Source organism: Pollicipes pollicipes, unplaced genomic scaffold (assembly GCF_011947565.3).
Source record: "Pollicipes pollicipes isolate AB1234 unplaced genomic scaffold, Ppol_2.1 Scaffold_7262;HRSCAF=8765_pilon_pilon_pilon, whole genome shotgun sequence".
Classification (NCBI taxonomy): Eukaryota; Metazoa; Arthropoda; class Thecostraca; order Pollicipedomorpha; family Pollicipedidae; genus Pollicipes; species Pollicipes pollicipes.
Window position 1 is genome coordinate 3,234,964 of NW_023597055.1, and position 25,367 is coordinate 3,260,330.

Consider the following 25,367-nt stretch of genomic DNA (forward strand, 5'->3'; position numbering starts at 1 on the left):
TTGTGGTCAAGTGATATACCGTAGGGGAAATACTGGGCCGTGATTGGTACTAGCAAACGTGCTGACGATGGTTTGGACGCGGCCGTATTTTACGAATACGGCGCCTTTGAGTCAAAGGCAAGCATGTGCAAGACCTTGGTGATCGCACGTTGTTCTAATGCTCAGGATAGCATTGCGACGGGGAAGTGTCTGAGTGGAGGAGGGGAGCAAAAGTTGGGAGGGCATCGAGATTATTCTAAAGAGCCGTAGAGTGTTTCATAGTTCTAGCTTCCGGTCATTCATTTGGTAAGCACGCAAAATTTCCGCAAATAGGCAATTGCGAGTCAGAGCAGAACATGCTTTGCTGTATAGTTACTATAATCATTGATGCCACCTAGACTGTTGTATTCAATTTTGATTAATGTTGTCACTTTAATCATTTGCATTGTTTAATACCCATTCAATCTCTGAAGAAATGTATAATGTGTCATGTGAATGCCTAGTAGGCTTATCTTTTTGTGCCCCCTGTTCAAGGTCTGACCACCACCAGGGTTGTCATTTTCTTGATTTGTTTGGATCTGAGCTGGTAGGGCTGAGATTACTTACCCAAAGTCCCAGTTTCTCCCTGGGTCTTGGTCACCTAAATGTTTATTCCTGATGCCATCAAAGAAACCATAAAAAATTAATGGTTCCAATGTTTTTTCATTCTGCGGATTGGCTTCCTGTTTAAATCTAATGTGAAGCTGAATTTTTTGCACCAAGCTCAGAATGGGGGTAGCTGAAAGGAAATGATCCTAGAAAATCCATCTGTAATCAACAACAATTTGTTGTTCAACAGTTGTGGTCCAAGCCCCGAAAAGACAGCTTTATGCAAAATGACATGGCCTTTAAGGTACATACTTATGCTATAACAGAATTGTGCATACTGCCAGCATGCACCTTGAACAAATTGGAACTGAGGCGCACAACCTTCTCATCTAAGATGTAAATAACAGCTGTAAGATCCTGCACAAAATATGATGATTTTGCTCTTTGACACCATGATGCCATTTTGCATTGTATAACTGGGTTTTTATTTTTAAAAATGTTATCTAAACCATATAGATAAATGATACCTGGGATAAGGGCTCACACTAAGCAATGCTTGTTGTGGGAGTCCTGACCTCTATCATCTGATTGTGCCATTACAGGTGTATGGCAAAATTTAGTGGCAAAATTGTAAAATGCCACAGTGGATGGCATGGTGTATTCTGCTATCTGACATCACCTGACCTTAGGTGTGACCCTGCCATTGGCTGTAGGGAACACCTGGCAAGGATAGATGGTGGTGTCTCATGAAACTCAAGCCAACCCCACCACCAGTGGGTGGACTGGAAGGTAGACACTCGGCCAGCTATTAGGAAGGACTGATGCAATATGTGCCCTGAACCATACATTCAGCTATCCTGTTCTGAAATGTACTACCATAGCCAGTTCAATAGCTCAAGTGGTTGGAGCATCATTTTCCCATTCACCCCCTGTGGCTGGGTGTATTGACATGGCCTCAGGTGTTCCCTGTCCCTAATTGGGATAGTGTGAGGTCCCCCCGGCAGTGGCCCCGCTGATGGTCGGGTGATGTCAGAGACCAGGGTGGGCCCTGCTGAGCATTGTGGCAGGTCAAGTTTTTGCTGCCAAATCTTGTCGTTGATGTGGCTCTGGCATTGCACGATCGGGTGGGGGTGGCGGGGGTCAACACAATCTTTATATCACCTATGCATAGAGTGATGTGTCTATCATAATCACCAGTTGTGTACATGTAAAAGCATTAAAATATCCCTTCTGTTCTGTGGGAAGAGATATTTGGAACCCTCAGTGATGCCTCTGGATTGTGTCGTAAAATCTTGGGTTCTCAGCACAACAGTGTCTGGTTTGCAAAGAAACAGAATGTTAGAACAAACAGGCTGTGTCAATGTGAAATTATTGCTTAAACAAGGTGCCCCAGACAAAATTAACCCATGTTTACTCAACAGTGACAGGCATGTTTCTCACGTAATTAAGACTGTGGAGACATTCAAATAATCATTCACTGGCAAAACATGACTTCACTAGTTTGGGTGGAGATGCATTTTCCTGGAACACACAGCAGTTTAAGATTGCCATGAAGAGCTTTGCCTTAGTCAGACCTGTCTGTCTTCTGTGGACTCAATGCTGTGGGATAACCTAAAGAACCACGTCTATGTGGACAAGCCAGGGAACCTTCCTGTATTTCAAGGCCGGCTTCAAACGCCGTCGGCAGAATGGACAAAATAACCTACCATCTGTAGCCGGTTCAGCTGTTGGGTATCCCGGACTGCTGGGGGCCATCTGGAGTAGCCTTTCTCGTCACTATTTTCTAGATTTCTCGTCACTGTTTTTTCTCGTCACTATTTATATCTTACCACAGTCGTCGTGGCTCGTAATTGGCATTGAATTGGCGGCCCCTCGGCACCACAGCCGCGGTTGTGCGACAGATACACTTATCAGTGTTGATGGAAATGTTGGGCAAACTTTCTCCTGTACTGTAAAAAGCCAACCTGTGCTCTGAAAAGGTGCTGCATATCACAGCCTATCTTTTTCCAAATCTTCCTGTGTTTTCCCGTGAAAAGGCTGCCAATGCTTGCAGACTGGCATAACATGGGGAGAAATATGATAAAACAGTAGTAACTGCAGGATACTAATTAGCACAACATGGGTATGAGCAGTGAGTAATGTGTTCAGGTACCCAGTGTACCAGAAGTTCAGAGAAATTTGCAGCATTTCAAGGGCTAAGTAACCTCTTTTTCACATGCATTGGGGGTTCAGAAGTGATTGTGGGGACTCAAGTAAACTGAAGGGGAGGGGGGGGGGGCAGAGCCTCAGGTCCCCCTGAAAGTTTACAAGGATGCCCTGGATTCCACTGTCATCGCTCAGCTATTTGATTCTTTATGATGGCAAATATGATGGTCTTTATCAGTTATGCCTCATCTCATGTTGGCTTCATGGCCGCTATATTTATAACTATTTGTCATCCATCATGGCAATTACCACACAGACACATAATGTTTTGGTCAGTCAGTTGCCCAGCATTGTCTCCATATTAGATGGCATGTGTAGCCTCAAACTCATGCCATAAATGTTGTCAGAGAATTGACCGCATCAGAAAAAATTTCAGAAATGAGTCATTTGTGGAATTGTGAACAGGTTCAGAACGATTTTTGAAATTTTGTGATTAATTTAATGTTTGTTTTGTTTCATGGGGTCAGTTTGATTCAACCTCCTGTGTTGTTAATCAAAGTAAGAAACTATATCACTGGAGGAGAACAAGCCCACATCTGCCGTATACACACCGCCAGGACGTGACGCATGCCAGCAGGATGCGTCCCTCCTACCACACGCGTCTGCCCGCCCACAGCTGCCGCGGCCGTGGTGCGTGAGCGGCGGCATGGAGCTGACTGAGGCCGAGCTGGCCGGCTCGGACAGCTCGGACGAGCTGTCGGCGGACGAGGCCGGCCCGCTCGAGGCGGCCGAGGACGAGCTCAGCGACGATGGCGGCGCGCCGCGGAAGAAGGCGCGCACGGCGCTGCGCCGGCCGCCGACCGCCGACGAGCTCATCAGTCTGCGCCAGACGCAGAACCTGTTCCACTCCAACTTGTTCCAGCTGCAGACCACCGAGATGCTGTCGGAGGTGAGGTGCCGACGGGAAAGTAAAACTAATGTAGGCCTAGTGTGTGAGTTTTGCATGCTTTTTAGCGCCCGGTACGTCATTTAAACAGGCCAGTTGCGGGGAGTGACCGTGGCGCTTTGCCCTCATCCCTCGCCCTCCTCCCCTCCCAGGTGACTCCCACCGCCAAGCAGTCATCAGCGCTGCGGGCCTGGATCACGGAGTTTGAGGCCTGGCTGGCGGCGCTGCCGAGTCGGCCCGCGCGGCCGCTCCAGCGCCAGCGCTGGCTGCAGAAGAGCGGCCTGCGCCTGCCGCTGCCGGACGCGCTGCCGGACGAGGAGGCGGCGCCGCTGACGTTCGGCTTCGGGCCGCCGACGCGCGTGGTGGCGGCCGGCGCGCTGGCCGCCGACGTGCTGGAGCGGGGCGGCACTGCCGACCTGCTGCTGGAGATGCCCGACAGCTGCGTGCAGGCCGGTGACCTGGTCAACGCTAGGTGCGCAGGCGGGGAGAAGGGGCGGGGAGGGGAGGCAGCAGAGGAAGGGAATCAGATGCTGCTAGAGGCCGTGTGCCGCGGCAGAAGGATCGGTGTTTGCGTGTTTACGCGGTGTCGAGCAGAGCCGAGTAACGGAAACTGCACCATTGCCTCGAGATCATGGAGCTGCGCTGAGCCGGATGCTCTCATGTCCCTGCTCCGGTTTCGTTGAATGTCGAGCAATGCATTTCTTATGTTGCATGAGTCACAGTGAGGGCAATTAAAGTGGTATGATTGCCCATTGAAGAGGAGTTGTCTGTCACGCAGCCAGCTATGCCATGTGACCCTCTGGCTCTGTGTTCGGCAAGTCATGCACCCCCACAAAGACGCGTCTGTGTCACTGTCGTCTGGTGGTCACCAATGGTGAGCCGTGTCCGCTCGCCGCAGGTACGCGCGCAAGCGGGCGCTCTACCTCACCTACCTGGCGTGGCGGCTGCGCGGCTGCCAGCTGGTCGCCTGCGTCGAGTTTGCGCTCGTCGACGGCGATCCCGCTGCGGCCGGCGCTGCTGGTGCGGCCGGCCGGGCGCGGCGCGCGCCGCCACCGGGTCCGCCTGCTGCCGGTGCCGCCGCCGGCCGCGCTGCCGCCGGCGCGCCTCGGCCCGGCGCGCGCCGCCGTCCAGAGCAAGTGGCTGCTGGGCGCCGCCGTGCCGCCGCAGCGCGAGACACCCACGCCGCACTACAACAGCGGCGTGCTGGCCGACCAGCTGGCGCAGCAGCTGGCCAGCTGGCGCGCCCGGGAGCTGGCGCAGCTGCCGGCGGCGTGCCAGGCTGTGCGCCTGCTGGCCGTCTGGCTGCGGCAGCGACAGCTGGATCAGGGACCGGGCGCCGTGGACGCGGAGCTGCTCACGGCGTTCATACTCTGGCTGTTCAAGCAGCGACGGCTCGCGAAGCTCATGAGCGCCTATCAGGTGCGGACAGGCCGGATTTTTGGCTTCACGAAAGCAGATGTTTGCATTATATATATATATATATATATATATATATATATATATATATATATATATACGATAGATGGATATATATATATATATATATATATATATATATATATATATATATATATATATATATATATATATATCTATCTATCTATCTATCTATACACACACAGGTTCAGTGAGCAGGAGATAGTAATGGAGGCAAATTGATTATGTTTGTGTGCCTAAATCTACGTCCAATGGCGTTATGCCAACTCTGAGTCATTCATTGTGTACCTCTTTAGACTGGCGCGGCCAGTCACTTGTAAGCTGGCTGCCCAGGCCCCAGTCGGCCTGCAGTGAAGCTGGTGGTGGCTGTGTGTGTATGTGTGTTTGTGGTACAGCTGAGTGGTGTCATCACCCGGGTCAGCTCCAGGCCCCAGTCGGCCTGCAGGTGGAGCTGGTGGCGGCTGTGTGTGTATGTGTGTTTGTGGTACAGCTGAGTGGTGTCATCACCCGGGTCAGCTCCAGGCCCCAGTCGGCCTGCAGTGGAGCTGGTGGCGGCTGTGTGTGTATGTGTGTTTGTGGTACAGCTGAGTGGCGTCATCACCCGGGCCAGCTCCAGGCCCCAGTCGGCCTGCAGTGGAGCTGGTGGCGGCTGTGTGTGTATGTGTGTTTGTGGTACAGCTGAGTGGCGTCATCACCCGGGCCAGCTCCAGGCCCCAGTCGGCCTGCAGTGGAGCTGGTGGCGGCTGTGTGTGTATGTGTGTTTGTGGTACAGCTGAGTGGCGTCATCACCCGGGCCAGCTCCAGGCCCCAGTCGGCCTGCAGTGAAGCTGGTGGTGGCTGTGTGTGTATGTGTGTTTGTGGTACAGCTGAGTGGTGTCATCACCCGGGTCAGCTCCAGGCCCCAGTCGGCCTGCAGTGGAGCTGGTGGCGGCTGTGTGTGTATGTGTGTTTGTGGTACAGCTGAGTGGTGTCATCACCCGGGTCAGCTCCAGGCCCCAGTCGGCCTGCAGTGGAGCTGGTGGCGGCTGTGTGTGTATGTGTGTTTGTGGTACAGCTGAGTGGTGTCATCACCCGGGTCAGCTCCAGGCCCCAGTCGGCCTGCGGTGGAGCTGGTGGCGGCTGTGTGTGTATGTGTGTTTGTGGTACAGCTGAGTGGTGTCATCACCCGGGTCAGCTCCAGGCCCCAGTCGGCCTGCAGTGGAGCTGGTGGCGGCTGTGTGTGGTATTGCTGGTTGGTGTCGCCCGGGTCACCCGGCAGCGGCAGCTCTGACGGCCGGCCCGTCACCAGGTGATGCGCAACGTTTGGGTCCAGCTGACCAAGACGGACTGGGCGGCTGAGGGCGTCAGCTTCGTGGACAACCCGGCCGACGGCCAGCCGGCGCTGCACGAGTTCACGGAGGTGCGCCGCCGCCGCCGCCGCTGCCGCCGCGCTCGCTCGGAGCTGGCCTGCTCGGCGGCGCCAGTGACGGACGGTGCCCGTCTGGCGTGTTTGGCTCATGTGGTGGTGAAGATGGCTCGGTCGTCTGGCCCGATTTGTCGTGGAATTCGCTGACATGATGCAATGTGCAGGAGCAGTATGCACGTATAGGGTGTGGTACGTTTGGTTGTAAACTGACTGGAACAGTAGCCACTTGTTGAGTAGATAAGATGTTTTCTGTTGCAATAGTTGGCTTGATTCACTAAACCTTTTCAACAGTTAAGCTCTGATGGTAGCTTTCTTGTATCGGCGAATGTCCTTCTGTCTCTGAATGGTTGATTTAAAATGTAAATTAAGCCGAAAAGGCACTGTAGTAGGAGTCAGTTATGGAGAAAGTGATGGGAGCTCGCGAGTCCTTGTGATCAGCACCATCGCGTTCCACCCCGCCCACCCCACCGGCAGCGCGTCTGCCGTGCCTCTGACGTCACTGTGGCGTAATCACCGTGCCGCCAGTGTTTCGAGGTGGTGCTGGTGGAGCCGTCCGGCTTCCTGAACCTGGCCTGGGCCGTGAGCGGCGCCACGTACGCGCGGCTGCGCGACGAGGCGGCGCGCGCCGTGGCCTACCTCGACGACCCAGAGGTGGACGGCTTTCAGGTGAGGCGATGTCGGCGCACCGCAGGCGGCGCCGGCCGAGGTCAGGTCACCAGCGGGGCCGCGGTGTGGCCTTCCGAGGCCGTAGGTGCCGCTTACGTCGCAGCTGAGAGAGAAAAGCAGTCATGTTTGCTATTGAATGGAGGTCATGTATTGCAATGGATGACGGCGTAATTTTGTCTCAGTCTGATTCCCGGCGCTGAGTGTTTTTGGTGCGCAGATCTTATTCCAAGCGCTGATGGCTTCATCCAGCTTTCTGTGGCCTGTGTGTATGCCTGCCTAGGGTGCCTGCAGCGTAGTGGTTAACGCGTCTGCGTTAACGACTACTCGTCTGGGAAACCAGAGGTTCGCGGTTCGATTCCCCGCGGTGCCCGCCCTTCCTGTCAGGGTGAGAGGCAGGCGACGCCACATAGCCTCAGCAGCGGAGCGTGTCGTTAAGTCCCAATGACAACAGCAGTGCCCGCGTGCCGCGTCCGCGTCTGTCGAGGTGGCCGCGTCACCTGCGTGAGTCGGCGAAGTCAGCGGTGGCGCGCGCCACGCTCTGACGACCGTCCGCCGCAGGCGCTCTTCATGACGCCGGTGCCGTTCCTGGAGGCGCTCGACCACGTGTGGCACGTGCAGACGTCGGCGCTGACGCGACAGCAGCCGGCGACGCGCGACCGACCGGCCGGCGGCCTGCCGGCGGCGCTGCCCGGCCTGCTGGCCACGCTGCGCCGCGGCCTGACGGACCGCGTGCTGCTGCTGGCGGCGCGGCCGCCGCCGGCGCCGGCCTGGCCGCCCGAGCAGCCGCCGCCGGCCGACCCGGCCGCCGTCACGCTCGGCCTGCGGCTCAACCGGGAGCGGCTCACCAGCGTCGTCGACAAGGGCCCGGACTCGGAGCGGCGCGCCGAGGCGGCCGAGTTCCGCGCCTTCTGGGGGACGCCGGCCGGCACGCGCCGCTTCCAGGACGGCAGCATTCGAGAGGCGGTGGTGTGGCGCGCCGAAACGCTGCACGAGCACCGCATGATCTGCCGCCAGGTGGTGCTGCACCTGCTGCGGCACCACTTCAAGGTCAGCGGGGGCGCTGGTCGGGCGGGGGCTGGGGCGCCGCGGTCAGGTGGGGAGGGCGGCTGTGTGGACGGCTTTAACGGGGGGTGGCGCGGTAAGGGTCACCCCTTTTAGGGGAGGAGAGCGAGTGTGGATTATCCCGTCAGCGTAGCGCTGGCACAGCTGTGCCGCTTCAAGGCGACAACTAGTGTATCTCCTGGACCCCACTGGAATGTGTGGACGGTGTGGCTGAGGCTGGTCCAGTGACGTCATCACCGCCACATTGCCGTCTGCCGGGCGTGACTCTCCTGCCCGCCGCCAGGTGTCGGAGTCGGAGGTGCGCTACGTCTCGGACGGCCCGGAGGAGCTGCTCTGCCAGACGCGCCAGCTGCCGGCCTTCGCGTACGGCTCGGGCGAGGAGGCCGAGCTGGCGTTGTCGGCCAGCTTCGGCCGCCTGTCGGCGCTGCTCCGGCGCATGCACGCGCTGCCGCTGTCGGTGGCGGCCGTGCACGCGGCGGCGCCGGCGCTGCGGCACGCCGAGCCCTTCCCCCCGCTGCCCGAGATGTACCAGGCGCTCAGCGGACGCTCCGTCCGACACGGGGTCAGTGGCGGCGGCGGCGACGCGCCGGCGGACGGCTGATGGGTCGGCCCACGGCGGCGTCCGTATCGCGAACAAATCAAATGTCGTGTGAGATGGCTTGTTATGCACATTCAGGTTATCTGTCACCTGGCTATGGTTACAGTGGGACACCTGTGCCTGTTACGACCAACTGGCTATGGTTGTGATGGGATGCCTGTGCCTGTTACGACCAACCAGCTATGGCTGCGGTGGGATGCCTGTGCCTATTACAACCAATCGGCCATGGTTGCGGTGGGACGCCTGTTGGTGCTCGTGCGCTGCTGCTCGCCTCGGATGTGTCGTTCTACTGGGTTTATGTGTAAATTCGTTCTGATCTGGGATGCGGATGGCTTGTGTCCAGTATACGATTGACGCATCGCAGACGCAGTGCCTCCCGAGACGTACATAGGGAAACAAAAAACAGCAGATGCAGGTGCACTGGCGGCTAAGTGATTCGTACACGCAGGTTTCTTTTCCGTTTCTGGTTGGCTGACGGGGCGCGTTTGCGGTGGGCGTTACCGCCGCTTCTCTGGGCGCCGGTCTGGCGTGACGTCATTACCACCGCCTGTTATGACGTCACTGCGACTGCTCCGCCAGGCCAGCCAGCTGCTGGAGCGGCAGGTGGAGCTGCCGCTGCCCTGGGCGCCCGTCTCGGACGTGGTGCTGCAGCTGGAGATCAGCGGCAAGTGGCCCGAGGAACCGGATGCTATTCGCCGGGTCAAGGCCGCCTTCCACCTGCAGGTCAGCTCAGCCGCTCTGCTCGGCCGTCGGGCGCGGCGGCGCGGAGAGACTCGCTGGGAGCTCACAGCACAGACAGCTGACAATACTGTGCTTGCTTTTTGCTGTTTGAGGTTCGGAGCTTGAATTTTCATTTACATTTTCAGATGTTCATGTCCTGTTCTCCTTCCCTGGGTCATGAAGCTACCATTCCTTCATTGTCTTGTAGTCATACCTCCCCAGGTGTGCGCTGTTTTGATGCACAACTGGGAATCATGGTCACGCGTTCGCTGCTGAGCACACGACAGTTTTATGGGATAGTGATGGCCGTAGTTGCCGTTATCAGTCTGTTTGATATAGGATGACCTGCTGCCAATTATTTGATCTGATGATCTTGGAAAAGTCTTAACTTCGTACTCCCTTTTCTCGTTATCTTTTCTGAGCATTCCAGTACGACGCAAGTTAAAACTTGCTGAGATCACGGTGTAGTCCGGCTGTATTTGATGCGCCCCTCACTCGCCTTGTCGCCGCCCCGTCCCCCCCCCTTCCCCCTTGACAGTGACCTTTGACCGTGCTCCGCCGCCGTCAGACGCGGGCCGAGCTGAGCAGCCACGGCCTGCCTGCCTCCCCCCCCCCCCTGACGGTGACCCCTGACTGTGCTCCGCCGCCGTCAGATGCGGACCGAGGTGAGCAGCCAGGGTCTGACGGTGTCCTGCCCCCCCCCCCCCCCCTGACTGTTACCCCTGACTGTGCTCCGCCGCCGTCAGATGCGGACCGAGCTGAGCAGCCAGGGCCTGACGGTGTCCTGCCGGCCCCCCCCCCCCCTGACGGTGACCTCTGACTGTGCTCCGCCGCCGTCAGATGCGGACCGAGCTGAGCAGCCAGGGTCTGACGGTGTCCTGCCGCCCCCCCCCTGACGGTGACCTCTGACCGTGCTCCGCCGCCGCCAGATGCGGACCGAGCTGACCAGCCAGGGTCTGACGGCGGCCGTGCGCCGGGACGGTGTGCTCGTCATCTGCGACGGCTTCCTCTTCCGCCTGGCGGTGGCGTACCCGCGCGAGCCGGCCCTGCTGCGCCTGCGCAAGCAGCCGGAGGCGGCGGCGCTGCTGGAGCGGCGCACCGTGCAGCTGCCGCGCCTGACCTCGGCGCTGGCCGGCCTGCAGCGGCAGCACCCGGCGTACAGGTGTGTGCGGGGGAGCGGTACCCCGGACTGACGGGGTGTACAGGCGACGAACGGCGGGGGCGGGGGAGAGAGGACGGGACTCTGCGTCCCAGTGTATGCAGAGGGTAGGGCGTGTCACCCGGCCTACGCGTGCCAACACGGATAGAGCAGAACCCGGCTTACAGGATCCTGTTCATGGTCCTACAGGTCACGACGCTGCCGGTCTGTTTCAGCGCCTCCTGTCGCCTGGCGCTGCGCTGGCTCTCTGCGCAAATGCTGTCGGAGCTGGTGCCCGATATCGCTGCCGAGCTGCTCATGGCCCAGGTCAGGTCACGACCTCCGCTGGGGGACGCCGCGCTGAAAGGGACGGGGTTCGGCCTGACGCCCCGGCACCAGTCGTGTGGTACCTACATACCCGTGTCCTGTTTAGGCTTCATTGTTTATTGTTCATTGCTTACTTTTTATGTCAAGACGGTTTTGTAGTTTATTTTATTTCAAACTTGCTCCACTTCCTATTGCAGTGTTGGCAAGTTTTTCAAACACATTTGCCCGCGCATTGTTATAGCCATTAATGTCGCATCATCATACCGGCGGCAGTGGTTGAGGTGCGATGTTCCTTTGGAGCTGTTGGTCGGTCTTGATGCCGTGAGCTCCCTGCTACAAAACGAGGGTCCCAGATGCGGTGGGGCGTTGCCATGCCTATCAGACAGGTGACTCAGACAGACAGCTGTCCCCGCCACCGCGCTGCTGGCTCTTAAAAGATGCTGTTAGTCGGAGGTTTAGGGCGCGCCGACTACTGTGGTCATGTTGCATTCATCGCTGCCGTTAAAGGATGATCTATGTTGGTGTGTGCAGAGTGAAGGACAAACTAGGGAAGCGTGCAAGTATTTCGCACATGAGCATCTGGAATCCCCTCTCGTTGGCGTCAATACCTCTCTTGTTGCCATCAATCTCCATCTTGTTACCATCAATTACCCTCTTGTTACCATCAATTTTCATCTGGTTACCATCAATTACCCTCTTATTACCATCAATTTCCTTCCTGCCATCACCCTTCCTCTTGTTACCACCAATCCCCGTCTTGTCAGTTCCCTCTGGTTACCATCAATGCCCCGCCCGTTGCCATCGCGGCTTCCTGCACATGCGTCCGCCAATTTTGCGTTATAGCGGTGGAATTCAGCATCCCATTTATACGAACAGCTGGAAGGATGTGTGAAAACTTCCACGAACATGCGCGAGCGCGCCTCACGGGCCGTGACACGCGGCCGGCCGCCGTCTGACGCCGCCGACCGCGCCGCCAGGTGTTCCTGAGCGCGGCGCCGCTGGCGGCTCCGCAGCAGCCGGCGCCGGCGCTGCTGCGCTGGCTGCGGCTGCTGGCGCACACCGACTGGCACCAGCAGCCGCTGCTGGTGCCGCTCAACGGCGAGCTGCCGGCCGAGCAGCAGGCCCGCCTGCTGGCCGCCTTCAGGGCCGGGCGGGACCGGCTGCCGGCCTGGACCGTGTACACGCCGTACGACGAGACGGGCGCCGCCTGGACGCAGCGCGCGCCCACCGCCGCCGTACTGCACCACACGCAGGTGCGGGGAGCTGCCGCCGTCAGGCGGGGGGCGCCGGGCCGTGTGAGAACGGTCAGGGGTGTAGACCGGGCGTGTTTGTGGCTCGGCGGGGTAAGTGGGATCTCTTTTAGGAAGTTTGGCTGTGTTTAAAGTAAGATGATGACGAACGCGGTTGACATGCGAAGGCAAAAAACTTTCCGATCATTGGACCATATCTGTGCGGCTACGTAGGTTGCGTGTCATTTTGGGTGGTGAGTTTAGCCCAAGTGGAGCGTGTCTTTTTGTGTGGTGAGTGTAGCAGAAGTGGAGCGGTCCAGTGGTCGGCAGCTGCCCCCTACCAGACGTCACCGCTCACTCCACCCTCCTGCGTGTCACAGAAGCTGGCGGCGGCCGCTCACCAGCTGCTGAGCGCACAGCTGGACGCCACGCCGGACTCCGCGACCCCCGACTGGCGCGCCATCTTCCGGCCGCCGCTGGACACGTTCGACATGCGCGTGCGGCTGCGGCGGCGCCGGCTGCCGCGCCGCCACCAGGCGGTGGACGCGACGGGCGCCGTCGCGCGCGCCGACGCCTACCAGCGACAGACGTTCGAGGCGCTGCCGCCGCCGGCGCTGGACCCGGCGGCTCGGCTGGCGCACGAGCTGCGCGCCGCCGCCGCCGGCTGGGCGCTCGTCTGTCACGACCGCTGCGGTGGGGACGTCATCGGCGTGGTGGTGCGCCGCGATGCGCTCCGTCCGCGGCCGCTGACGGCCTTCAGTGCCGAGGGCGACGCGCCGACGGCGGCCGGCGGCGGCGCTGCCGTCGCGCCGGACGTGGCCGGCCTGGCCGAGCTGGCGCGCACGCTCGGCGCCGGGATCGTGGACGAGGTCGAGGTGGAGGCCGACCGGCTGGCGGCGCTGGCGTGAGGGCGGCGGGGGGCGGCCGTCAGTGCTGTCTGACCGGCGTGAGGGGCGGCAGAGGACAGTCGGCGGTGCTGCTCGACGCCGGCGTGGGGGCGGCGGGGGACGGCCGTCAGTGCTGTCCGGCGCCGGCGTGAGGGAAGGGGAAGTCAGTTGTCCAGCGCTGGCATTCCGCCGTTAGCGTTGTGTGGGTTACCGGCCCGAAGTCCGCCGCGAGGATCAGTGTGAAGAAGCTTCTCGTCGGGGTCCCGCCCCTGTTTTCTGATCCCTGCGATGGGTTCTCTGCTCGCCTGTGGCGGAGTGGTGTAGCCGGGCTACGTGGCGGGACTGGACGGAGAAGGCGTGGCGGTGCGTGGAGGGTTCGGCGGTGCCAGGGTGTGCCGTGCTGCTGGCAATACACGCTCAATGCGGCTGCAGGTATCTCACTGTAGGTGCCGGTCAAGGGGCCGAGAAAGGCAAGCCGCGCTCAACGCTCTGTATTTCCAGCCAGCTCGTCCCCTCCATCACAGTCGCCCGGTCGCCGTGCGCCAGGTCTCCCGAGTCACCGCGGCCCGCCGTCCGTCCGCGGGGTCGGCTGAGGTCGGCCACGTGGCCGGGGCCTCGCGGCGGACCTCGCGCCACGTGCTCACACGACCTTTACTGCCTCGATCGCTCGACGCGTAGATTATGCACACCGCTGCCCGCCGCGCTAGCACCATCGCAATTATGCACGTGGATGGTGGCAGAACATCGCAGGCGCGAGCTGCGGCAGCCTTTTGGGCGGCCCGTGGCTGACGCATGGCAGCTGACACTTTCGTACTGAACATACACGCACCAGACGTGACACATGAAACATGAAACGGACACATGAAACAGGCGTAGAGATCGCTACCTCGTTACTGGAATGCCATTTTCACATTCTTGACGATAAATCGAGATATAGAGATCGCCACTTCGTTACTGGAATGCCGTTTTAACATTCTTGACGGTAAGTCGATATATAGAGATCGCTACTTCGTTAATGGAATACCATTTTAACATTCGTGACGATAAATAGATGCTTTGCACCGCACAGATCAACTGCGCCACAAACGAAAATACAAATAATCGCAATGCTGTGGATAATGCTTAAACGCATTGTTAAGTGGTGGCCCTGTGCGGACCGTTTCGACGAAATAACATCAACTGTGTCCAGGACGGTTCGCAAAACGAGCGAAGGCAGCGCCTCTCGATAACGTGCACCATACTGGAGACTCGGGACTCCGCCAGCTAACACATGACGGGCATCACCAGCACCTCTCACGCGCACCCGCGGGGCAGCACCGCTGCCGGCGCAGGACTGACCACGTCGGCGAGTCGAGAGCCACAGCCGCGGACCATCTGGACCTTACGATAGCAGACTTCGTGTTCCAGACACCACACCTCCCTCGCTCCCCCCCCCCCCGCGGGACGGACCTCATTAGACACGGCACCTCTCCGCCTCGCGAGACGGACCGCGTTTGACACCGCACCCGTCGCCTCGCGAGACGGACCTCATTAGACGCGGCACCTCTCCGCCTCGCGAGACGGACCGCGTTTGACACCGTACCCGTCGCCTCGCGAGACGGACCTCATTAGACACCGCACTCGTCAACCCGCGAGACGGACCGCGCTAGACACCGCACCCGTCGCCTCGCGAGACGGACCTCATTAGACACCGCACCCGTCAACCCGCGGGACGGACCTCACTAGACTCCGCACCCGTCGCCTCGCGGAACGGACCGCGTTAGACACCGCACCCGTCGCCTCGCGGGACGGACCTCATCAGTACGTAACAAGCACTCCGATCCCAGACCATCTGGAGCCCATACCTGCAGACTCCGCATCTCAGACACAGCAAGCGCCACCGCATCAGTCGGTTACAAGACTCAGCTCCAGCGCATCGGCCGCATCCCCAGTGGAGCCTTCGCGGGCCCCGGACAGTCCACGCGGACAGTGGCCGGTGCGGGACGAGACACGACCTCGGGGCGTCACACACTCGACCTTAGAACGTAAACCTCGACGGCTTGACTCGACTCGACCACTCGACCGATCTTCCAGTCACCGCATCATCAGACAGCAACCGGCAAGTCTCAGGCATATTTCAACTGTCATCTCTTCTCAGTCTAAAATTTCGGCTGAAATCTCCTCTCCGACTTTCAGTTCAACGCCCATCTGCTTTCATGCTACAATTTCAGCTGTAATTTCTCCGCCGGCTGTAATTTTCCCTTTGATTGGTGGCAGTCTCCACCTTTTGTGACAGGCCTCACCTTCAGCTGCCGCTCATCTTCAGACCGCACCTCCAGCTGCAGCTGACCCGCAGTCTCCAACTGCTCCTCCGGCTACACCTTCAGCTGGCTGTCGACCTTCAGCTGGGTCTGATCGTCGTCGCGCTTGGCGAAGCAGCCGGCCAGCAGGCGCTGGCCGCGACCCAGCTGGTCTCCGTCGGCCAGCGTCTGCGGCAGGCGCTCGCCGGCCGTCTCCGGCAGCAGCAGCGTGATGGCACCGCCCAGCAGCGAGAGCGCCCCGATCACCAGCAGCGGCAGGCCCGGCGTCTGATGGTGCTGACGGTGGCGAGGGGGGAGGGCGTCAGGTGGTGCTGGCCGCGGCGGTGCGGCGCCGGGCAAGCGAGGAGGCTGGCAAGACGGAGGAAGTGGTCTGGTGGGTCTGGTGCTCACCGGGCAAGGCAAAGTAGCCCATGAAGGGACTATATTTTGTCTTCCCATAAGCCCATGGGGACTCACAGCATTAGGTATAGGATTTATGCTACCAGCGATGGTGTCCATGATTGCATGAGGCTATAAGCGGAATTCATTGACTAGTTGAGAGCGTTCCTGAACACGAGTTTGGAGTGAAATGAAAGCGGCACCAGTGAGGATGGCACGGTACTTTTGAAAGCGTGTGTAAGTGTGACACGAATTCTAAGATAATTGTCTACTGATACCCAAAGCGATCAAGAAGAGTTGAAAAGAAAGCAGCGAATCCCTCGCTGAACAACAAAAACTGCTTAGTTTGACCTAGCCCTAAGAGACACGTTGCCGACAGCCGCGCGTCAGTGTGTCCCGCAGCTAACGGAGAGACTCAGGCGAAGGTCCGGCCCACTGACCAGGTAGACGATGGAGGGGCTGATGAAGATGGCGAGGCCGCCGAGCGTCTCGTACAGCGCCAGACTCTGGCCGCGGATGACGGTGGGGAAGAGCTCGGGGCCGTACTGCAGGCACGTGCTGTAGGCGCCCATGATGAGCATGCGCCCGGTGAGACCCAGCGCCAGGCGGCCGGCCGAGCTCAGGCCTGCCGGAGCAGAGCCACGGGGTCACGTGGGGTCATAGGGATCACACGGGATCACGCAGAGTCATACGGGATCACACGGGGTCACACGGGGTAACATGGGGTCATACGTGATCATATGAGGTCCCACGGATCACGCGGGGTCACACGAGATTACAAGGGGTCATACTGGGTCACACGGGGTCATGCGGGGTCACATGGGGTCATACAGGGTCACACGGGGTCCCGCACAGGCTCAAACATTACTGAAACAGCGGCAGATGGACAACCGAGCTATGAGCTGGTGATGTGAGACCTCAAGCTATCTCTGGTCATCAAGCGCTGGTTCCAGATGGGTGATTGGAAGATGAAACCAAGCATTGTTTCAGCAAAGTATCGCCCACTCTACTAGGGCGCGCGGATTTAGTCGTGACCCGTTTCTAAGCCCCTGGCGTCGTATGACCGTGACCGAAGCCTGCGGCCAGCCCGGTCGGCCCCGCTGCACACTGACCGCTGCCGATCATGGCGTAGAGCACGCCGCACAGGCCCGAGGTCACGAAGAAGGTGGCCATCGGCCAGCGCCGGCCCAGCCGGTGGATGACGAGCGGCACGACCAGCGCCGCCAGCTCCACGGCGCCGCCCAGCGAGAACGAAACGAACACGGAGCGACCCAGGTTGCCCGTGTTCTGGCTGTGACCGTAGAAGCAGAGGCAGGCCAGCATCCTGTGTGGCGGAGCGGGGGCCGGTGAGTGGTGATCGGCTGGGAGAGGGGAGGGGGGGGGGGGGGGCGGCGAGGACATGCGGCGGCTGCTGGTGCGCCACCCGGACGTCCAGGACATATGATTTTATCGTTATTGACATGGTGCCACTTAGATAGGAGATCGTCGACTTCGTTCCTTTTTGATATCTCGGATAACCGTACTTAAACTAAGCGTGAATCTGTCCAGTCAGGCGATAAGGCAAACGGGACCCATCTATCGGACACGTGGGTTGAGGCGAACGCGTGCCTCCGAGTCTGCAGACCGTCTAAGCGTTACTAGCGGTCATCACGACGCTGAGGAAGGCACCTAAGTAAACTACCTGCACCAAACATTCCCTCCAATCTCGCTCGTCTGCCCTTGTACAAGATTCAGCCGGCTGCAGACACATTACACACCCTGAGCTATCATCGTCACCACCGTACGCCCATACACCAATACAGCGGCGGTGTCCGTTCTCACCAGAGGATGGTGACGAACGCCATGTTCTTCATCAGGCGCTGGTGCCGCCAGACGTGCAGCAGGCTCTCGCCGCCCGTCTGCGGCTCGCCCTCCCGCTTGTCCACCATCACCTCGCAGAACACGGCCTCGTCCAGCTCGCAGCCGTTGGCGGCGGCCACGCGGCGCAGCACCGCCTCCGCCTCGTCACCGCGTCCGTTCACCATCAGCCAAGAGGCCGACTCGGGGATGTACCTGCGAGAGGGAGGGGGTGTTCACCATCAGCCAGGAGGCCGACTCGGGGATGTACCTGAGAGGGGGAGATGGTGTTCGCCATCAGCCAGGAGGCCGACTCGGGGATGTACCTGCGAGAGGGAGGGGGTGTTCGCCATCAGCCAAGAGGCCGACTCGGGGATGTACCTGCGAGAGGGATGGCGTTCACCATCAGCATAGAGGCGGACTCCGGATGTACCTGCCAGGGAGATGATGTTCACCATCAGCCAAGAGGCAGACTCGGGGATGTACCTGAGAGGGAAGATTGTGTCCACCATCATCCATGAAGCGGACCCCGGGTTGGACCTATCGCACGTGTGGAGCAATCGCTGTAGGAATTAGAAGTATACTCGCTATGAGTTATGCTTTCCCCTATATTTTATGTACCTCACTTCCGGCCTTTTTAAATGCTTGCTGGCACACGCTGTGCACGGCAAACGTTTCATTTTGGGCTCATTCGCTGGGCAGTTGTGACCATACGCGTGCTGCCAGCGTGGCAGTCGTGACCATACGCGTGCTGCCAGCGTGGCAGTCGTGACCATACGCGTGCTGCCAGCGTGGCAGTCGTGACCATACGCGTGCTGCCAGCGTGGCAGTCGAAGCTCACGTGCACGCGGCTGGCCAGTCTGGACGACTCGGGCATGTTGAGCAGGGGGCTGATCTGGTAACACAGGGCGCGGCCCGTCCTCGGTACCCCCCTTCCCCCCCCACCCAAGGAAAGGCCACCGGACCGAAGACAGTGTGGTTACCCCCCCCCCCCCTCCGGCCCCAGTTGCTGCCATCTGCTGTGAAGGAATCGGTTGAGAAGTCTGTCGAATTCAGCCTTGAACAAAGGACCTTCCACCTACGTTGGTAAAAGCCTTGAGCAACTGTGTCCCTTTGGTGGGTCATGTTTGTACTGTTAGTTGGAAGTCAGATGTGTGGATGTACACGCCTGCGGAGAGAACAAAGCACCAACGATAAAGGATGTAGCTTCGCCAAATCAGTATAACTGACACGAGTTCACGCCGCACATAAACCTCGGCCCCCACCTGTAGAAGAGCACGGCGATAAGCAGCGGCATGCTGGAGACGCAGACCAGCAGGCGCCAGTTCCAGGCGAAGAAGGCGATCCAGGGCAGCAGCACGCCGCCCAGCCCCCAGGCGGCGATCAGGGCCAGCAGCGGGTACGTCCGGTAGGCGGAGCCGCAGTACTCGATCACTGCCGGCCGGCAAACACGCACGGTAAACATGACGTCACCGGGTCTTATCGCCGCGAACCGGTACAGGCGCACCGTATAAATGACGCACGAGTACTTGATCACTGCAGACCACCGTCACACACGCGCATTGTAGACGTTTCCGCCGTTTCCGATCGCTGCAGATCGTCGTCAAACGCAACGTTTCATATGAATTTACAGTACTGAATTACCGCAGGTCATCGTCAAACGTACACATTTTAAAAGGCATCGCATTGCTGGATCACTGCGAGCTGAGGACACCTCAAGCCACCCGTCATTGCTGGTGTGTGCAGCGCCAGCACGCAGCGCCAGCGCCAGAGCCAGCGCAGTGTCAGTCACGGGTAGATGCAAAGGAAACAAGGAGCATCTGCTGCACTTTAAGCAGCCAGCCATAGAATTCTAAAACGGAGACACGTTAACGCTGAGGGTACACTGTGCTGCGAAAACGGTGATGAGTCCTTTAATCGAGGACTACCTTAACTTACTTAAAACCTAACTTAAACTGATCGCTAAGTCACTTACCGAGCACGTAGGGCAGGTGTGTGACGGTGTGGTGGGCGCTGCCGACCAGGAAGCGGACCACCATGATCACCTCCATGCTGGAGGGCCTCACCAGCGTGAGGGCGCCGCCGGCCGCGTACACCACGAACGACGCGATAGTGGCCGGCCGACGGCCCAGCCTGCGGCGAACACGGCGGTGGTGAGACGCGGACGGGACACGTGCGGTGTGATGTACGACGCTGGGGTGTCCCGGTGATGACCCGTGCCGTGGTGCGGCGGTAACTGTATTGAAACTTCAACGTCCTGAAAACCTATCATTTTTTGGAGCCTAGTGGTCTAGCTTGCTGGCCATATATATATATATATATATATATATATATATATATATATATATATATATATATATATATACGTCGAGTGGCTTAGATTCGGTTTGGTCATTTACCAAGAAACATGCCACACACATACACATTCACGAATGCATCGCGCTGGCCAACACGTAGCACATGACTCACTTGTCGCTGATGATGCCCCAGACCCAGGAGCCCACGATGTTGCCAGCCCAGAAGACGGCGTGCACGATGAAGGGGCGCCACGCCTCGTCACCGACCCAGTCGTTCTGAAACAGGGCGGGTGCGGTCAGTGGGGACGATCTTGAACTCAACTCTTTCAGTGCAGCGCTCTCGGGGTAATGCCAAGTCTTGCCACAGCTGGGGACGAGCACCTCTGTCCGCTCCGAGGTGCAGTCGACTGCGTGGAATTAAACGGAGCGCCACTTTACGGACGATTAATGGCGACTGCGCGGCGTACAAGTGTTGACCGAGGTCATGGGCGAACGATGCGCCATCTACCCAAACTGATCGAAGTTTGGATAACTCTCCACCCTCGTCATCCCGCAAAGAATGCACTCCAGGTTTGATAAAAGTCACGCTCCCGCCCCTTCCAGGCCGCTCACATTCGGTCCAAAAATAGCTGTTCAGGGCGGGCGTCCATTGTCACCCGGCCCTGTGAAACCTAACCAAGTTGGCGGACCGTAAGTCGTTGTCATCTGACACGAATCGGCGTCTCGGGCAATGGCCCAGTTGGCCTAAACCATCGATTAACCCCCATTGCAACGCGTTACAAACATACAGCTGATAGTTCTCCACTCATTGAATTATGGCGCCGTATCGAATGCGTTTTACCAGCGCGCAGACTGGTAGACTGTTCCGCACGACCCGCGGGCAGCGCAGCACAGTATGCTCGTTATCGCACTAGCCCAATAAATTCTACATGACCCGATGTGTGAAGCATAGAATGTGATGGTGGCCGTCGTGATGCCATAGAAGAAGTTGCGTTCGAAATCACCGCTTCTGAAGGTTCACGTCCTGTACATCTCACCTGGCTATCCCAGGATGGCGGCAATGTTTCGGCGAGTTTGACTGGCTGTGGTAAATAGAGGAGAATGTTTCTGGGCAATTAGTGACCCGAGCTGTGTGCTGTTGTTTGATGGTGGGCTGGATCTCTACGGCCTCATTGATTGCGAGGCCTGTTGCACAGCACCCACATCCAGCAACGCGCTAAGAATAATGTGATTGTATATGGTGTTGAAAATTGCAAACAAATACATTCGGCTTGATACCAATGTGACTGGTGTCCACCGCATCGCCGAAGCGTGATCAGTCGCGTAAATATTCGGGAATAAAAGCTTTGAGCTACGCAAGATTCATATAAATTTTTGGTGATCAACAATCACATGTTTGTCTAGAGTTCACATAATGTACTTGTGATGCGCATGCAGTCATATATCTTTCACGGAAAGAGAGAGAGAGAGAGAGAGAGAGAGAGAGAGAGAGAGAGAGAGAGAGAGAAGAGAGAGAGAAGTAGAGAGAGGAGTACTTGAGAGCTAGAGCAGGGAGAACTGAGAGAGATGAGAGAGGCGAGGAGAGAGAGATGGAGAGAGAGAGAGAGAGAGATGAGAGAGGAGAGAAGAGAGAGAGAGGAGAAGAGAGAAGAGAGGAGAGAGTTTAGAGAGAGAGAGAGAGAGAGGTAGAGAGAGAGAGAGGGAGAGAGAGAGGGAGTCTACAGGCCGATAAAACAAGCCAGCCTGCGTGCTATTTTAACTCTTGAAAAACCAGGACGAACATTACAAGCATTGAAAAGCCAGGGACAACATTGCGGTACACGTGTAAGGAGATAAGCGGAAAGGTGCAACGATTCAGTCTCTATGTATATGTTGCTGAAGAGATAAAAGGGAAAAAACTCAACTGTTTGCTGGACAAGCATTGTACCAAGAACCCCATCTCACGTAGAACGCATGCCACACAAGGGCAGAACGCATGACGCGCTTTGCATGGTGTGCTATTTTCGGCATCCCGAAAACTTGATGATTAATGGCTTAAATCAATGACCAGCGTAGGTAGGCTCTTACGTCACGCGACGCATAGTATGCGTGTTGCGGCGCGTACCAAGAGCCAATGACGTCCTCGTCTCTACGGTACGCTTAGCCCTGCCGCATCCGTGGAGACTGATCCCCGGTCCGGAGGTGTCAGGTATCTCGGGAGGCCCTCTGACCTGCCCTGACCCGACCCGGTCCGCCTCTGAGTCTCTGGGGGCCTGGTTCGCCTGCGAGCGCGCCAAGTCGGCCGCGCCATCCCAGCCGGACCCGGGCGGCGCGGCGCCTCACGCCTCTGACAACAGCAGGCTGAGCCGCTCACCTATTGACCCGAATCAGATCGCGTTGCCTTGGCAACGGCGACATCACCCCGTCCTAAGAGCACCGAGCTACTCAGCCCACCTCGGGTTGACCCCATGCTATGCTGTTGACATGTCCCGTCGAGTAAACAATCGCGGCTTGTTGGTCTGTTTGGACCTTGTTATTTCATGGGATGTGCTACTGGTGTTTGCGGGCTGGTAGCTCAACTCCCTATCACTGTAGCGTCCATAAACAAAGCAGGAACACACCCACCCATGGGCGCGGGACTTAACTAGGCCGAGAGGCGCCAAGTGTCAGGAGCAACCTACTTCAAGCTGAAGATGATGCATGATGATGAATATGCTTCATGGAATTTTGGCCTTTTCAAACTTCGCGAAATTTCGGCCAATAACATCGTTCATTTGGTGTTAAATACCACTTGCACGTTTCCGAGGGAAAAAGTCGAGGGTTTCAGACAGATGACGAATCCCGTCACATCAAATATTGGGGCCGGGCTCCCACCGCCTCCAATGGTTACCTCCCACGGTTACTGGGGTCCGGGCTCCCACCGTCTCCACGGCTCCCACCGTGCTCACGGTACGGCTCCCACCCGGTTTACCTCCCACGGTTACTTGGGGCCGGGCTCCCACCGTCTCCCACGGTTACCTCCCACGGTTACTTGGGGCCGGGCTCCCACCGTCTCCCACGGTTACCTCCCACGGTTACTAGGGGCCGGGCTCCCACCGTCTCCAACGGTTACGGTTACTGGGGGCCGGGCTCCCACCGTCTCCAACGGTTACCATGATGCTGCACACCAGTGGGACAGCTACCCGCTGACCTGGGCTCAGATGGCCCGTCTGAAGGGGTACGGAGGGGGGGTCACATTGGCGGCTTGGACAGGGCGTGGTCCCGGACGAGTCGGCTGGCCCCACGCGAGGATCTGCCGTGCCCTGGTCACGTCAACACGACTCAAGTTATGCCGGCCGCTCTGGTCCTTGATTTATGAGGTCCATTTATGAGAGCGATTCGAGACACGTTATTGGGCAAACAGGCCAGACGCCCCGGTGAGTAGTGATACATCACAAGCGCTGTGCCGCCCGCGCTGTGCTTCAGCGGCACATCACAGGCGCTGTGCCGCCCGCGCTGTGCCTTAGCAGCACATCACAGGCGCTGTGCCACCCACGCTGTGCCTCAGCAGCACATCACAGGCGCTGTGTCGCGCTGTGTCTATCGGAATGTCCTATGTGACCCACTTTTGCCCTCTGGAAGGGATGCATGTTGCGGTTTTGGTGGTCAGCCCGACATCTTTCAGCTGATAAATGGGCAATGTTCCGTCTAAATATTACACAAATAGGCGTAACGCAGGATATTCTCAGACACGCGAGCTCTTACGTACAGCATCATGCACAATGAGTCTGGAAATGGAAAGCTCGCCGCGACAATCAAACCGAGCAGGGAAAAGCTCCTGGCAGAACGCTCTATTTTAAGAGAGAGATTCTCAGTAATAGAAAAAAACTTTAAAGCAAGGTAAAATCTTCTTTTTGATAAAGACATTATGCAGCCCACTCGAAATCACTCGCATGACTTTTGCAACAATTCAAGTTATTTTCGGATTTTGGCGTCAATATCTGGATCTTGAGAACGGTAGAAAACTTGATCAGCTGAAGAAAACACAATTGTCTGGAGCTCATTTCCAAGCGAGTAAAATGCATTCACGGGTGCCAAGGGGAACGTGTTCCATTACCACTGCCTGAGGCCATCAGTGTTCCTAACGCCGACGCCGACCCAGGCACAGGACTGACACCAGGTCAACCTCTTGAATGCACATTCGCACGTGGTAACGAACCCTTCCTCTGCTGGCCGGTAAGATACGAACCCCGTTGAGTGCCTTTCTACCCATATGGCTTAAACCAGCGGTTTTCACCACCAGCAGTTGAGATGAGATCAACGCTGCAGTCGCGATAACACCGGGACACCGCTACAAACGGCGCAATCAGACATAGCGTCACCTAGTGTCCGGGCGCCTCCTCGATGCCGTGGCTCCGTGGACTGCTACACAAAATGACGATCCCTCACACGTGACACCTGACACGCTCAGGACGCTTACCGAGAGCCTGACGTGACAACAGCCCCCCCCCCCCTCCCCTCCCCTCATCCCCGGAATACTGGACAGTCATCCTCCGTCCTTGGGACCAATCTCACCTCGGAGGCGATGGTGTGGAACATGACGCCCGTGTCGTAGCTCCAGTTGCCGCAGCGGGCGCCGCCGGTGCTGCCCCCGACCACCCGGCTGCTGCTGTTGCTGTCTCCGCCGCTGAAGACGCTGCCGGTGTCGTTGCTGGTCACGTTGGCCGAGCTGACGCCGTCCGCCATCAGCTGTGGCGGCCGGTAGCCGGGGCCAGGCTGGGGGTCATTGCAGGTGGCCGGCGGGGTCAGCATCAGCAGCACCTGGGTGTAGTAGGTCAGCGCGCATACCAGCGTTGATCCTCCGATCAGCGCCACGCACATCACCTTCTGGTAGAGGCCGAACGGGCCCACGCCCTGCAGCAGCGTCTCGAAGGTGGGCGCCGTCCCGCGCGCCTCGGCCGCCTTCTCCTCCATGGTGGGCATGGTGCTGCTGGCTGTCGCTGTCCGGCGTCGCCCGCTGCTGTCTGCCGCTGTCTGCCCCGCCGGATGTCTGCTGCGTGCAGCTGCTGCGGCTGGGCGGCCCGGCTGGTGCGGCCGACTCGGGGCTCTGAACACCCGAACTGCGCCCAGTCGGCCGCCGACGCCGGCTTTATGCACTGGCCGCTCCCCCCCCCCCCCCGCAACACCGGGGGGGGGGGGGGGGGGCGGGCGGGTACCGTTACCCGACGATCGGTCAGACAGGATCGATGGGTGATCGGTTAGATCACGCGGAGGTGAGCAGCCACTCATCGTTTGCTCAGCTGGGGGATGAACAAATCATCTGAAGGACGGGTGACCGTGAGTGGTCCGTTAGGCGGCTGCTCTTTTGACGTCACATGAATAAGAGACGATCCGCGTTTCAGAAAAACACTTTGCTTATATCACAGAGCGCAAGCGTGCAAGGACAAAAGCCATGCTAATTTAGTGGTGGC

At 58.4% G+C, this 25,367-nt stretch overlaps 2 protein-coding genes across 2 annotated transcripts; one reads left to right on the forward strand and one right to left on the reverse strand.

Annotated features, from left to right (window-relative positions):
- The first annotated feature begins 199 nt into the window (after positions 1–199).
- On the forward strand, positions 200–13,279 carry Mat89Ba (nucleolar protein 6 Mat89Ba). The gene is made up of 16 exons (XM_037238306.1): positions 200–285; positions 3,389–3,661; positions 3,811–3,884; positions 4,557–4,665; positions 4,904–5,077; positions 6,384–6,494; positions 7,026–7,166; positions 7,725–7,816; positions 8,015–8,213; positions 8,512–8,790; positions 9,406–9,549; positions 10,476–10,634; positions 10,674–10,708; positions 10,921–11,011; positions 12,621–12,737; positions 13,259–13,279. The coding sequence occupies exons 2-16, from the start codon at positions 3,419–3,421 to the stop codon at positions 13,277–13,279; spliced, it is 1,989 nt and encodes a 662-aa protein (XP_037094201.1). The 5' UTR covers positions 200–285; positions 3,389–3,418.
- A 2,391-nt stretch (positions 13,280–15,670) lies between these two features.
- On the reverse strand, positions 15,671–24,948 carry LOC119114270 (organic cation transporter protein; the record flags this gene model as incomplete). The annotated part of the gene is made up of 8 exons (XM_037238470.1): positions 24,472–24,948; positions 20,111–20,214; positions 19,617–19,774; positions 18,907–19,075; positions 17,627–17,857; positions 16,918–17,129; positions 16,246–16,430; positions 15,671–15,703 (listed from the first exon to the last, which is right to left on the reverse strand). Coding segments are annotated over exons 1-8 (1,500 nt in total), but the record flags the coding sequence as incomplete, so codon positions are not given.
- Positions 24,949–25,367: the final 419 nt, after the last annotated feature.